The sequence below is a fragment of the Bidens hawaiensis genome, unplaced genomic scaffold (assembly GCF_021521415.1).
Source record: "Bidens hawaiensis isolate Kalapana, Puna unplaced genomic scaffold, B.hawaiensis_p1.1 tig00044982_1, whole genome shotgun sequence".
Taxonomy (NCBI): Eukaryota; Viridiplantae; Streptophyta; class Magnoliopsida; order Asterales; family Asteraceae; genus Bidens; species Bidens hawaiensis.
The window spans coordinates 98,148-109,377 of NW_027505927.1; the positions used below are offsets into that span (position 1 = coordinate 98,148).

Sequence of the window (11,230 nt, forward strand, 5' to 3'; positions counted from 1 at the left end):
ACTCTTTAACGGCAAAACTGAAATCAGTATTTATATATATATACAAAATAGAAGTTTGTACACAGGGCCACGTGTAACCATATTTGCCACCAAAACTCTCTAACGGCAAAACTGAAATCAGTATTTATATATATATATATATATGTTTTCCGGCAACAAACAAGAGGTGGCTCAAACGGAAAATGACGATTACTCTCTCAACTCACTCTCCGATCACTCGTACACACATATTTCCTGTTACTAGTTCTCCACATAATAATTATACAACCACAAGTAATAGTAATAGTAATATTAATATTAATATTAATAATAATAATAATAGCAATAATAGTAAACTCACTCTGTTTCCGTCAGCCAACAAACTCGTCCTTACTTCTCAATCACATACTCTCCGCCCTGTATCGGCCGCTGTTTCCAGCTCCGCGGGCAAGTTTTACACTTCTCTTTTTGTATTCATACACTAATGTTTAATGTTTATGTAAATTGGATGATTAATTGTTCAGGAACTGCTCAAAGTTCGGTTGAAACCGGTAGTTTGTTGGAGAGAGTAGAGGTGTTTGATTTGGATGGGAATCCGGTTTTGATTTCTGATTTGTGGAAGGATCGGAAGGCTGTTGTTGCGTTTGCTCGTCATTTTGGGTGTGCATATATATCTTCTTATTCAATTATGTTTTTTTTATTGTTAACGAGATTGAAGGATATAATCTTGATTTCACATATGAACGAAGGTTAATATGAACAACTGAGAAGTGCAAGGGGTTAATATATTGTTTGAAGATAATCTTTAGAGTTAGAGATAGAGTATAAAGTTTATTTTATTAATAGTTTGAGTATTATTACGAATTAAAGTTTGAGTAAAAAACAAGTTACTATAAATAGCTAATTGTATTTTCTGTAGTTTTTGTTCTTAATAATATTTAAACAGTCGTGGTGAGTTACCACATAATTATCAGTGTTGTTCGTGTTGCTTGATCCAATTAAATCCAACATAAATGTGGTGTCCTGATTCATATGCACATTGAACTACAGATGTCTCCTTTGTCGAAAACGAGCTGATATGCTTGCTGCTAAGAAGGTATACAAACTAGTGTCTGACTTCTTAATTCTAGAAATGACAAGACTTGATAAACTGATACTGTTGATGTATCAGGATAAGATGGACGCCTCAGGTGTGGCACTTGTCTTGATTGGGCCCGGTGGTGTTGATCAGGTGCGCTTATGACCTCGTTGAACATCTTGAATTTAGTTATAAATTAGTAGATTCAGGTTGGATATTATCTTAGACAAGTCAAATAATTTTCTTCACCAGAATGCGTTGGTCAAATATGTTGATATAGATTATTGTTTTCTCTACATGTATCTTCCGTCTTTTTTAATCTTGTGCAGGCGAGAACTTTTTATGAGCAAACGAAATTTAAAGGAGGTAAGTTTTCAAGTTAGATAATATTTTACCCATCCGACTCTACCATTTAATAAAAGGTTTTATATAAGAAAAAAAATACCCTTTAGTAACAGTATAGTTTTGCGATCAAAATTGACATGTACTTGTTGCAGAAGTATACGCAGATACTAGTTATGCATCATACAAAGCACTGAACTTTGTTTCTGGAGTCACAGCTACATTTACGCCTACGGTATGTATGTAATATGTTCCGTATGTTAAATCACTTGAATTTTGCTGCAAAATTTCTCGTTTTTTATTTTTTTTTATTTGTGAATGAAAACGACAGTCTACTTTGAAGATTATAGAAGCATACATGGAAGGTTATCGACAGGATTGGGCGATTTCCTTTGAAAAGGATACCCGTGGTGGCTGGTGGTATGGTTATTGTGAAAATATATAGTGTCACAGTTAATATGAAGTTGTGAAAATATATAGTGTCACAGTTAATATGAAGTTGGTAATTTTGTTAGGAAACAAGGTGGTATTATGGTTGCAGGTCCAGGGATAAGCAACATCTCATACATCCACAAGGTGAATGTTGGTCTGGTCTTGTTGGATTAATAATATTCCATATTTCTTAGAATATAATATTTTGTGTTTCAATGATCAAAACAGGACAAAGAAGCAGGGGATGATCCTGATGTTGAGGAGATACTGGAAGCTTGTTGCTCTTGAGTCTTGAGGTTGAAACTTGTAAATATATGTAATGATACTATGCTACTTTATGAGTCAATAAAATTCATCTTAAGATTGTTACAAAATACAAGTGAGTTTTGTTTATATTCAATAGATTGGATGATAGAGATTAGTTAGATTCTTCTACATGTGACAAAACAGTTTCATCCAAAATCGTAATAACCTATTTTTTATAAGATGATTCCGTCGATTTTTGTGCAATAAAAAGAGTAATAACCTATTTTTTATAAGATGATTTTGTCGATTTTATGCAATAAAATTACACTTTAAAGTGTTTTCACTTTTCACATGTTTCAGTTTTAGCTAATAGTGTTTGACATTTTACCTATTGCTATTGGAACAAATCTGAAATCAGCTCATTAGACATGTTTCACTTTAGCTAATTGTTTAGAATTTGCGTTGTTGATAGACATACATGGATAACTCGTTTAACGTGTTGCATATTAAACATAACCCGAATCAACTTATATATAAGTGAATTGTTATTTCCACTTTCTGCCTATAAAACTGGTCACAATTGTCATATGTTGGTTGAGTTTTTGAGCATTGAGTTCCCACAACAATATTTATAGGAACGATTAAGCAATCTCATGAATCATGATCAATCAACAACGTCCTTGGTGCCTATTTATGCGAAACAAACAGATAATATTTTTACTGTGAAACACATAACGAATTGGGAACATGTGTAAATTTACACATGCTTCATGTAGTAGGCAGTAATATTTATATGGCATAACGTTTGTCTACGTAGAAGAAGTCATTCAGACATTTAGTCAACTTTTGATACACAAATCCTTCAAATTTTATAATAGCTACAACCCAGAATTTAAATGGAAGTTTACTTCATGGCTGCTTTCCTTTATTTCTTTAACATTCATACTTTTAAGTTTAACATTATTCATAGTACAAACATATAGAAGTTAAAAATTATAGAGGAAAAAAAAGCATATTTACAAGCACTTTACTACTTGTGGGTGAAGAGCTGTTCAAAGTCAAGCAATTGCTTGTGGGACGAGTAGCACCACTTTAACTTGTAAGCTTTGTTGTAGTCGAATTGTTGCTTTGTGTATAGATGGTTTGTAAACATGTAAACCTTGTGTCATGTTGATTTTCATGTATTCAAAACATTATTGAACTTGATTTTCATGTATTCAAAACATTTTGTGTATAGAAAGGAGTGATGAATGGCGGTGGTGATGTCGTCTAGAATAAACAGCACATGAGTAAGTGGGGTTTGGAGGTCCAATCATAATTCTGTGCAAAATAACCTTCACATTGTACAACCTTAATGCACAAAACACAATGCAGATTGTACAATTACCTTAAGCATAAACTTAGTTGTAATTGTAATATTATAAATCTATATCAATGTCCACATATTCCCAACCCCAAAAATACAAAATAGAAGTTTGTACACAGGGCCACGTGTAACCATATTTGCCACCAAAACTCTTTAACGGCAAAACTGAAATCAGTATTTATATATATATATATATATATATGTTTTCCGGCAACAAACAAGAGGTGGCTCAAACGGAAAATGACGATTACTCTCTCAACTCACTCTCCGATCACTCGTACACACATATTTCCTGTTACTAGTTCTCCACATAATAATTATACAACCACAAGTAATAGTAATAGTAATATTAATATTAATAATAATAATAGCAATAATAGTAAACTCACTCTGTTTCCGTCAGCCAACAAACTCGTCCTTACTTCTCAATCACATACTCTCCGCCCTGTATCGGCCGCTGTTTCCAGCTCCGCGGGCAAGTTTTACACTTCTCTTTTTGTATTCATACACTAATGTTTAATGTTTATGTAAATTGGACGGTTAATTATTCAGGAAGTGCTCAACTTTCGGTTGAAAGTGGTAGTTTGTTGGAGAGGGTGGAGGTGTTTGATTTGAATGGGAATTCGGTTTTGATTGCCGATTTGTGGAAGGATCGGAAGGCTGTTGTTGCGTTTGCTCGTCATTTCGGGTATGCATATATGTCTTCTTATTGAATTATTGTTCTTTTTTGTTAAGGAAATGTGGTGTCCTGATTAATATGCACATTGAACTGCAGATGTGTCCTTTGTCGGAAACGAGCTGATATGCTTGCTGCTAAGAAGGTATACAAGCTGTTCTATAATCTAACTTTTTCATTGTAGAAATGATAGACTTAAGAGTTGTTGGACTACTTGATGTATCAGGATAGGATGGATGTTGCAGGTGTGGCACTTGTCTTGATCGGCCCCGGTAGTGTTGATCAGGTTGTTTGTGCATTTTGATCATCTTGAATTTTCTTTGAGATTATTTGTTAGTATGGTAGCCAGTTTCAGCTCATTTAGGTTGTATATATTATCTTAAACTGGTCAAATAGAAAATTTTACCAGTTTGAGGAGCGGGTTAAACAAGTTGAAAGTTGCTAAAAGTTTATTTAGCACATTTATTATTTGTAACGATTTCGCTGAATGGACAAAAAAAATGCTTGTAAAAACTCAAATCCAACCCGTCCAAATGACCCGTTACCCCGCCAACCCATCCCATTTCTCATTTTGCATATTCTGATGAAGAAAGGAATTTAAATATTCAAAGTTCATGCGCACATATGATGTATATATGTGTGAACCCTCGGGTGGGCAAAAGTGAAATTGCACTAATTTTGACGTTATTTTACTAATCTCGTGAAAATAACGTTAAAAGTGACGGACGGTTAATCAGGCATCATGTAGTGGCGTTGATAGCTGAAAGATAAGGGTACATGCACCGATCAGCCGGTGTCCCGATGATTGAGTGCTATGTGCCTTATGTCCAAGGCTTGATGCAAAACTACTATCGAGCCGGGGGTCTCACCGGAAGCAGCCTCTCTATCCCTATGGGGTAGAGGTAAGGCTGCCTACATCTTACCCTCCTCAGACCCTACCATAGCTTTGCTATTGGTGGGATATACTGATGATGATGATGATGATGATGAAAGTTCATGAAACATGTTTTTCTTGTATTAGTTTCTTTATGTTACTTTTATTGATTATGTATATCTTCTGCCTGTAATATTAATCTTATGCAGGCTAGAACTTTCTCTGAGGAATCAAAATTTAAAGGAGGTATATTTTTGAGTTAGATAATATGCTACCCATCTGACTCTACCTTTACTTGAATAAATGAATAATCTTAGCTTAACTTATAGCACAATTGACAAAATGACAAGTACTTGGTTCTTGTTGCAGAAGTATATGCAGATCCTAGTTATGCATCATACAAGGCACTGAACTTTGTTTCTGGAGTCACAACTACATTTACACCTGGGGTATGTATGCAAGATGTTAAACTTATTGAATTTTGTTGCCAAATTTTACAGTTTCTAAGTTATCATATGAAAACTACAGGCTGCTTTGAAGATTATAGAAGCATACATGGAAGGCTACCGACAGAATTGGGAGCTTTCCTTTGAGAAAGATACACGTACTAGAGGTGGCTGGTATGCATTCTTATAATCTACGTTGTTTTGTAACCAATATTCAAGATGTTAATATCATACTGTGAAAACATAAAAGTACTGCAATCGATGTGAGATTGGTTATTTTGTCAGGCAACAAGGTGGAATCATAGTTGCAGGTCCAGGGATAAGCAACATCTCATACATTCACAGGGTGAGTCTCTGGTCTTGTTGGATTAATAATATTCCCATATTTCTTATTCTTACGATATTATTTTTTTTTTTATGATTAACACAGGACAAGGAAGCAGGGGATGATCCTGATGTAGAAGAGATACTGAAAGCTTGTTGCTCATGAGGTTGTAAATATATACAACGATACTATGCTATTCTACATGTCGATATATTGCATCATAGATTATTACAAAATACATGTGAATTTTATTTATACTCAATGAATTGGATGATAGAGAGTAGTGTTAATGTTACATGTATGTACACTTTTCCAATATTATTATCTACAAAATAATGCGGGTATGAATGAGTTACTTGTCTTCTATTCTCTCATTCCACTTTTTCTGTAACCAACGGTTCAAGGATCTTCTAGTGACCTTCAACCTATGCAAAACTGTTGGTCTTCTGTTTGGTGACTTTGACAATTTGGCTTCTTCTAGGGTTTCATGTAAATCAGGCTGTGAACTAAAAGGATTCTCCACGTTGATTCTTATATTGGTTGGGATTTTGGGTCCTAACGACAGAACCTCCAGCCCGAGATTATCTTTTAAAAGTTTAATTATAGCATCTTTTACATCATATTCATTTTCATCGACAGCTGTACCAACCTCCTGCACTCCCAAGATTATGAACACGTCATCTCTCATAAATTGTCCTGCAACAAAAACATGTTTAGGCATAGCAGTTAATGACAGTAAAACGTAAAAATGTATGTATTATTAAAAAAATTTAACTTTTACCAGGATGGTAATTCTCTTTTATCATTCTCAAAACGGCTAGGACAACAATACGTGCTTCAACCTGTTGTATACATAATGTTAGATAATATCTATCTACCAATCGTGATCATAATGCAAGCATATTCAACTTAATTATGAATCACCTTTGTCAGGTCTTGAAGATCAACAGCTATAGATTGGGTACCCTTCTGCAAATGTGATGCAACTTTCTCAAGAAGTAAACTGTGGGGCCCACCTAGATCTCTTCTGCTGGTATTTTTAAGCTGGCCTTGTGACCATTGGTTATCTTGTATTATCCCTTCACACCATTCCTCTATCAGTTCCTTGAGATAGTAATCATTCGGTTTGAACCTACACAATTAAAAAATATATATATGTATATGCATTTCAGTAAAACACGCAGCACAGCACAAGGCTTATGTGAAATTTGACACTTACCCTGATTTGCGCATGTCTTGATAGATAGAAAGACATTGTTGAACTTCTATTAGGGATCCGTATCTGGTACGGGCCCTGAGAAGTGTGTTATATGTCACCTGAAATTCATTAAACACTTTAGTATTTTGTATAATTAGACCAATAAACATATAAACTTTGATTTGTACTTGACAGATATAACTTAAGAGCATATTGTGAGAGGTCAATTTCCTCACCATATTTGGTTGTATTTGAAATCTCTTCATCTCTGCAAATAATGAAAATGCCAAGTTCAATTCCCTTTGTTTTACACAAACCTGTAGATAAAATCATTTGTAATCAGAGCCAGATTGATTAAAGACGATAATACTAGATGCTAAAGAAGTCAGAAAAGTTTGAACCTTAATAGCTGCTGTATACGCAATAACATCAGGTGGAACACCAGACTCACGCATGGTTTTCAAAACCTGCACTGAAGGGACAAAAGTTGTTAACAGGTTATACGGTGTGGATTTCTGCCTATAAATCTGGTGACAGTTGATAGAGCTTAAATTCAGTTCAAATATTACTTGAAAGCCACTATGTCTCTTACCTGTACAGCATTCTTAACGTCTCCAGAGCCACCATACACACCAATCAGAGTTGACCAGCTTATATGATTAGGGCTAAGTCCAACTGTCTCCATCTCATCCATTAACGCTTTTGCAAGAAAGTGATCAGTGCCACAAGCTTTCATCAACACATTATAAGTTGAAACAGTTGGTTTAAAAGGAACATTAATAGCAGTTTGTGAACCACCAAGTGTCAAACTTCTGTTGGTCATCTGAAACGAATTGTTTTTCCAATTCTGAAACAAACGGAAGGCTCTATCATATTGTAAAGCCTTAACACATGCATGAAGGAGGACGTTGCAGCACTGTGAATTTGGCATGCAACCAGCAGAAAGCATTTCTTCAAATAATACAAATGCTTGATCTACTAAACCAGATTTGGCACATGCACTGATTAGTGATGACCATGTAACTATATTTGGAGTGACACCGGCTTCAACCATTTTGTCTTTTATTCCCAGTGCCATTTGCCACATTCTTGCATCTGTAAATACCTGAGATTTGATAGAAACAACACGTGTTGACGGAGAGAATATTATTTCATAAATACAAAATACCGACTGTAAAGATGGATGTGATACCTTAATCATTGTGCTGTATGTGAAGACATCTAACTTTAATGAACCTTTTGATTCCAAATACTCGACTTCCTTATAAATTTCTTGGGCCAAATCAAGTCTAGCAGCAAGAGAGCACGATTTCAGAAGGATATTATATGATGCGATGTCTGGAGCAATACCTAGATTCTGAATCGGTAAACTGAATTAGTCAAAATGTTTACATACTCCAGTCAGAGCTGAATCAAGACAATGAAACAAAAATAGTTGCAAAAGGGTGTGAGGACGAGAATATTACTTGCATATGCTTGTAGATATTCATTGTGTAGCTCAAGTTGAAAGCATTTACATTCATAAGACTGTTGAATACATACAAATTTGGGTTGATTTTTTGAGCACTTAACTCCTGCAGCAAATTCGCAAAAATGATATAATATAAGTGACATCATATGATGAATCAAGAAAGTCCTTGTTGCCTAAATATGCAAAACAAACAAGAATTAAAGATAATATTTTCTAATGTGAAACATGTGTAAATTTAATCATCGACTCCTAATGTACTTAAACCACATGCTTGATGGTTGTAGGCAATGAAGAATTTATAAAAACTTTGAAAACCATTTAGTCAACTGTCAGCATACAATCGTCTAAATTTTATATATGCTACAGTTCAGAATTTATATGGAATTAAGATCATACCTCATAAATGGTTCTAGATTTCAAATGGTCATGACAAAGACCACAAACATCTATGATCGTGCGGTAAGCATACATATTTACACATCCCAGTTTCTGTTTGGATGCCTCAAAAACAGTCAGTGCAGAATCCATATCAACCCTCTTTCCAAATTCAAGTATTGCAGTACAGAATACTTCATCAGAGCAGGTACAAATACTTGCATACCTGCAAAAGGAGAATAACATAACAAAGAAGGTTTTTAATAACTATCTAGTTCCATGAAGACTGTTTACATCCAGTTATTGTAAACAAAAAGAAAGCATACCTTATGGCTGCTTGTGGATTCCTTTTACTGACACAGTTTCTAATAACCTCTCTTGGTTCCACTGCATCTTCAATAGTTAAACCAAATCCTGAACCAATAATGAAAACCCCTTAGCATATTGTGTATAACTAAACAACTATTTATAGGCGTACAATTCAGATTATTACAAAGGTAACCTAATCAAATCATATCTTCAAACTATGACACTGATATAACAATAACCCCTAACAAATACATATTCTCTAGCAATTGAGTTGGAAGAATAAGCGAAATGAGTTCCCTATAGCAACCGAAACCTACTTTTGTAAGTATTAATTAAACTTAGAAGAACTAACTGGCATTGTGTCAACCTGAAGAATTCCTAAAAGTAAATAATCTATTAATGTCTTTAACTAACTTCAAACGCATCTATTTCACCTAGGCGTTTAGCATAAAACCGAATTAACCGAACCCAACCGAAACCGGATTAACTGAAAAACCGAACTGAAGCATTAACCGATGGTTAATTTTTGATTTTTTGAATAACCTATTTTTTAGTTCGGTTTCAGTTAACCATTTTTCAATAACCGATAAAGAACCGAACTGAACCTGATTAACCAATATCCGTAACAATAATCTTCTTCTAATGATTTTGTGTTCGAATACTTCAAAATGATACCATTGTATTCTTGATCTAAGATATTTCATTCCATTAGTAAAATATATTAATTTTTGTATAATTTAATTGTTTCTAATGTTCATGGTTTCTATTTTAGTAAAACTTTTAACAAAGGTAAACAAAAACTTAGTCCTAGTTAAAAGTTTGGATTTAGAAGTTAAAACCGAACCGAATTAACCACTAATAACCGATTAACAGAAATGATTTCAGTTATTGTCATTAACCGAACCAAATCGTGCAACAAAAATTGTGGTCAGGAAATTTTACCAGCCAATGTTTCCATCAAATCAACAACCTCATCCACACCTCCCGATTTCAAACCCCGTCTACATACCCAACCAACCGCCTCCACAACCGACCGATCCGACACCACCGCTTCCACCGCCCGACTGATCCCCAACTTCCGAAACCCGGTCAAAACCCCAATCAATGTATCAACTCCCTCACTATTCCCAACCACACCCAAAACCCCCTTCAAAACCATCTCAGAATCCAACAATGCCGCAAACTCACCCGCCTTCACACCGCCACTAGAACTAACAACCGTTTCCACAATCATGAACAAGTCATCAAACCTGGCGTCTTCAGCAAGCTTGGAGGCTAATTCGGCGTAGTAGTTGATCTGGGTGTGGGTGTTTTTACGCTGTGGGCCCCATTTAAACGTGGAGAACAGTGGTGGACGGTGGGTTTTGGTGGGTGGTGGTGGTTTTGGGTGTTTGGGTGGTGGTTTAGTGTGTTTAGGGAGTGGTGGTGGAGTGGATATGGAGGAGGTGGTAATGGTGAGAGTGAGAGTGGTGGTGGTTTTCATATTCCGGTTAACCGGCGGGTTATTTGGTTAGTGGATGATTATTTTGAAAGGTTTTCATTTCACTTCATTGGTTGGGTGGGGTTGAGGATTGTATTTGAAAGGTAGGTGTTGGTGGGATAATAAGATATAAGAATATGATAATAATATGAGAATATGAATATCTTCTTCCTACCTATTAAAATTCATCATTCATGTGTATGTTTAGTGAAACGTTGAACGTGAAGTTTGTTTATGTTTGTTCGTTTAACAATTAAATGAACATGAATAATGAATAAAGAGCTTCGTTGGGTAAATTTAACGAACGGGCATGAACAACGTTGTTTGTGTTTAACTGTTTCAGTGAACGTTCGTTAATATGCTTATTTAGGTTTGTTTGTGAATGTTCGTTTACGTTTGTCATGGTTAAGTTCATTTACGTATATATGTTTGTTTATTATTAGAATTTGACTATTGTTATTTTTATTTATATATTTATTTATTTTTATGATTACTATTTTGATATAATTACGTTTATGAGACAATTTAAGCTTTTGGATATTATTTGGTGTATGAAATGATCCAATACAATATATATTGCAACAAGTCAAATGAGAAAGCAATTTAACCAATGCGCAAAGATAAATGAGATGT

General features: G+C 34.8%; 3 protein-coding genes across 3 annotated transcripts; 2 read left to right on the forward strand and 1 right to left on the reverse strand.

The window, feature by feature from the left end:
* The first annotated feature begins 283 nt into the window (after positions 1 to 283).
* On the forward strand, positions 284 to 2,212 carry LOC143615980 (thioredoxin-like protein AAED1, chloroplastic). The gene is made up of 8 exons (XM_077088955.1): positions 284 to 639; positions 1,030 to 1,075; positions 1,151 to 1,210; positions 1,387 to 1,423; positions 1,555 to 1,634; positions 1,731 to 1,819; positions 1,915 to 1,975; positions 2,060 to 2,212. The coding sequence occupies exons 1-8, from the start codon at positions 464 to 466 to the stop codon at positions 2,117 to 2,119; spliced, it is 609 nt and encodes a 202-aa protein (XP_076945070.1). The 5' UTR covers positions 284 to 463; the 3' UTR covers positions 2,120 to 2,212.
* A 1,452-nt stretch (positions 2,213 to 3,664) lies between these two features.
* On the forward strand, positions 3,665 to 6,061 carry LOC143615978 (thioredoxin-like protein AAED1, chloroplastic). Its single transcript, XM_077088953.1, has 9 exons — positions 3,665 to 3,922; positions 4,000 to 4,131; positions 4,219 to 4,264; positions 4,346 to 4,405; positions 5,203 to 5,239; positions 5,363 to 5,442; positions 5,522 to 5,613; positions 5,725 to 5,785; positions 5,870 to 6,061. The coding sequence occupies exons 1-9, from the start codon at positions 3,684 to 3,686 to the stop codon at positions 5,927 to 5,929; spliced, it is 807 nt and encodes a 268-aa protein (XP_076945068.1). The 5' UTR covers positions 3,665 to 3,683; the 3' UTR covers positions 5,930 to 6,061.
* Positions 6,062 to 6,107: 46 nt separating this feature from the next.
* LOC143615974 (pentatricopeptide repeat-containing protein At5g02830, chloroplastic-like) lies at positions 6,108 to 10,706 on the reverse strand. The gene is made up of 12 exons (XM_077088950.1): positions 10,060 to 10,706; positions 9,135 to 9,222; positions 8,830 to 9,034; positions 8,429 to 8,536; positions 8,155 to 8,319; positions 7,555 to 8,067; positions 7,364 to 7,429; positions 7,199 to 7,279; positions 6,984 to 7,081; positions 6,689 to 6,896; positions 6,546 to 6,606; positions 6,108 to 6,460 (listed from the first exon to the last, which is right to left on the reverse strand). The coding sequence occupies exons 1-12, from the start codon at positions 10,598 to 10,600 to the stop codon at positions 6,117 to 6,119; spliced, it is 2,478 nt and encodes an 825-aa protein (XP_076945065.1). The 5' UTR covers positions 10,601 to 10,706; the 3' UTR covers positions 6,108 to 6,116.
* Positions 10,707 to 11,230: the final 524 nt, after the last annotated feature.

Bases quoted from the DNA above. Each gene is read 5' to 3' on its own strand.
- LOC143615974 (XM_077088950.1), bottom strand. From the start codon at position 10,600: ATGAAAACCACCACCACTCTCACTCTCACCATTACCACCTCCTCCATA. The intron at 8,537-8,829 runs GTATGATCTTAA...AATTTGCTGCAG, and splicing joins AATCTAGAACCATTTATGAG to GAGTTAAGTGCTCAAAAAAT. The intron at 7,430-7,554 runs GTAAGAGACATA...CCTTCAGTGCAG, and splicing joins ACGTTAAGAATGCTGTACAG to GTTTTGAAAACCATGCGTGA.
- LOC143615978 (XM_077088953.1), top strand. From the start codon at position 3,684: ATGACGATTACTCTCTCAACTCACTCTCCGATCACTCGTACACACATA. The intron at 4,132-4,218 runs GTATGCATATAT...ATTGAACTGCAG, and splicing joins GCGTTTGCTCGTCATTTCGG to ATGTGTCCTTTGTCGGAAAC. The intron at 5,443-5,521 runs GTATGTATGCAA...TGAAAACTACAG, and splicing joins CAACTACATTTACACCTGGG to GCTGCTTTGAAGATTATAGA.
- LOC143615980 (XM_077088955.1), top strand. From the start codon at position 464: ATGTTTAATGTTTATGTAAATTGGATGATTAATTGTTCAGGAACTGCT. The intron at 1,635-1,730 runs GTATGTATGTAA...TGAAAACGACAG, and splicing joins CAGCTACATTTACGCCTACG to TCTACTTTGAAGATTATAGA. The intron at 1,820-1,914 runs GTATGGTTATTG...TAATTTTGTTAG, and splicing joins GATACCCGTGGTGGCTGGTG to GAAACAAGGTGGTATTATGG.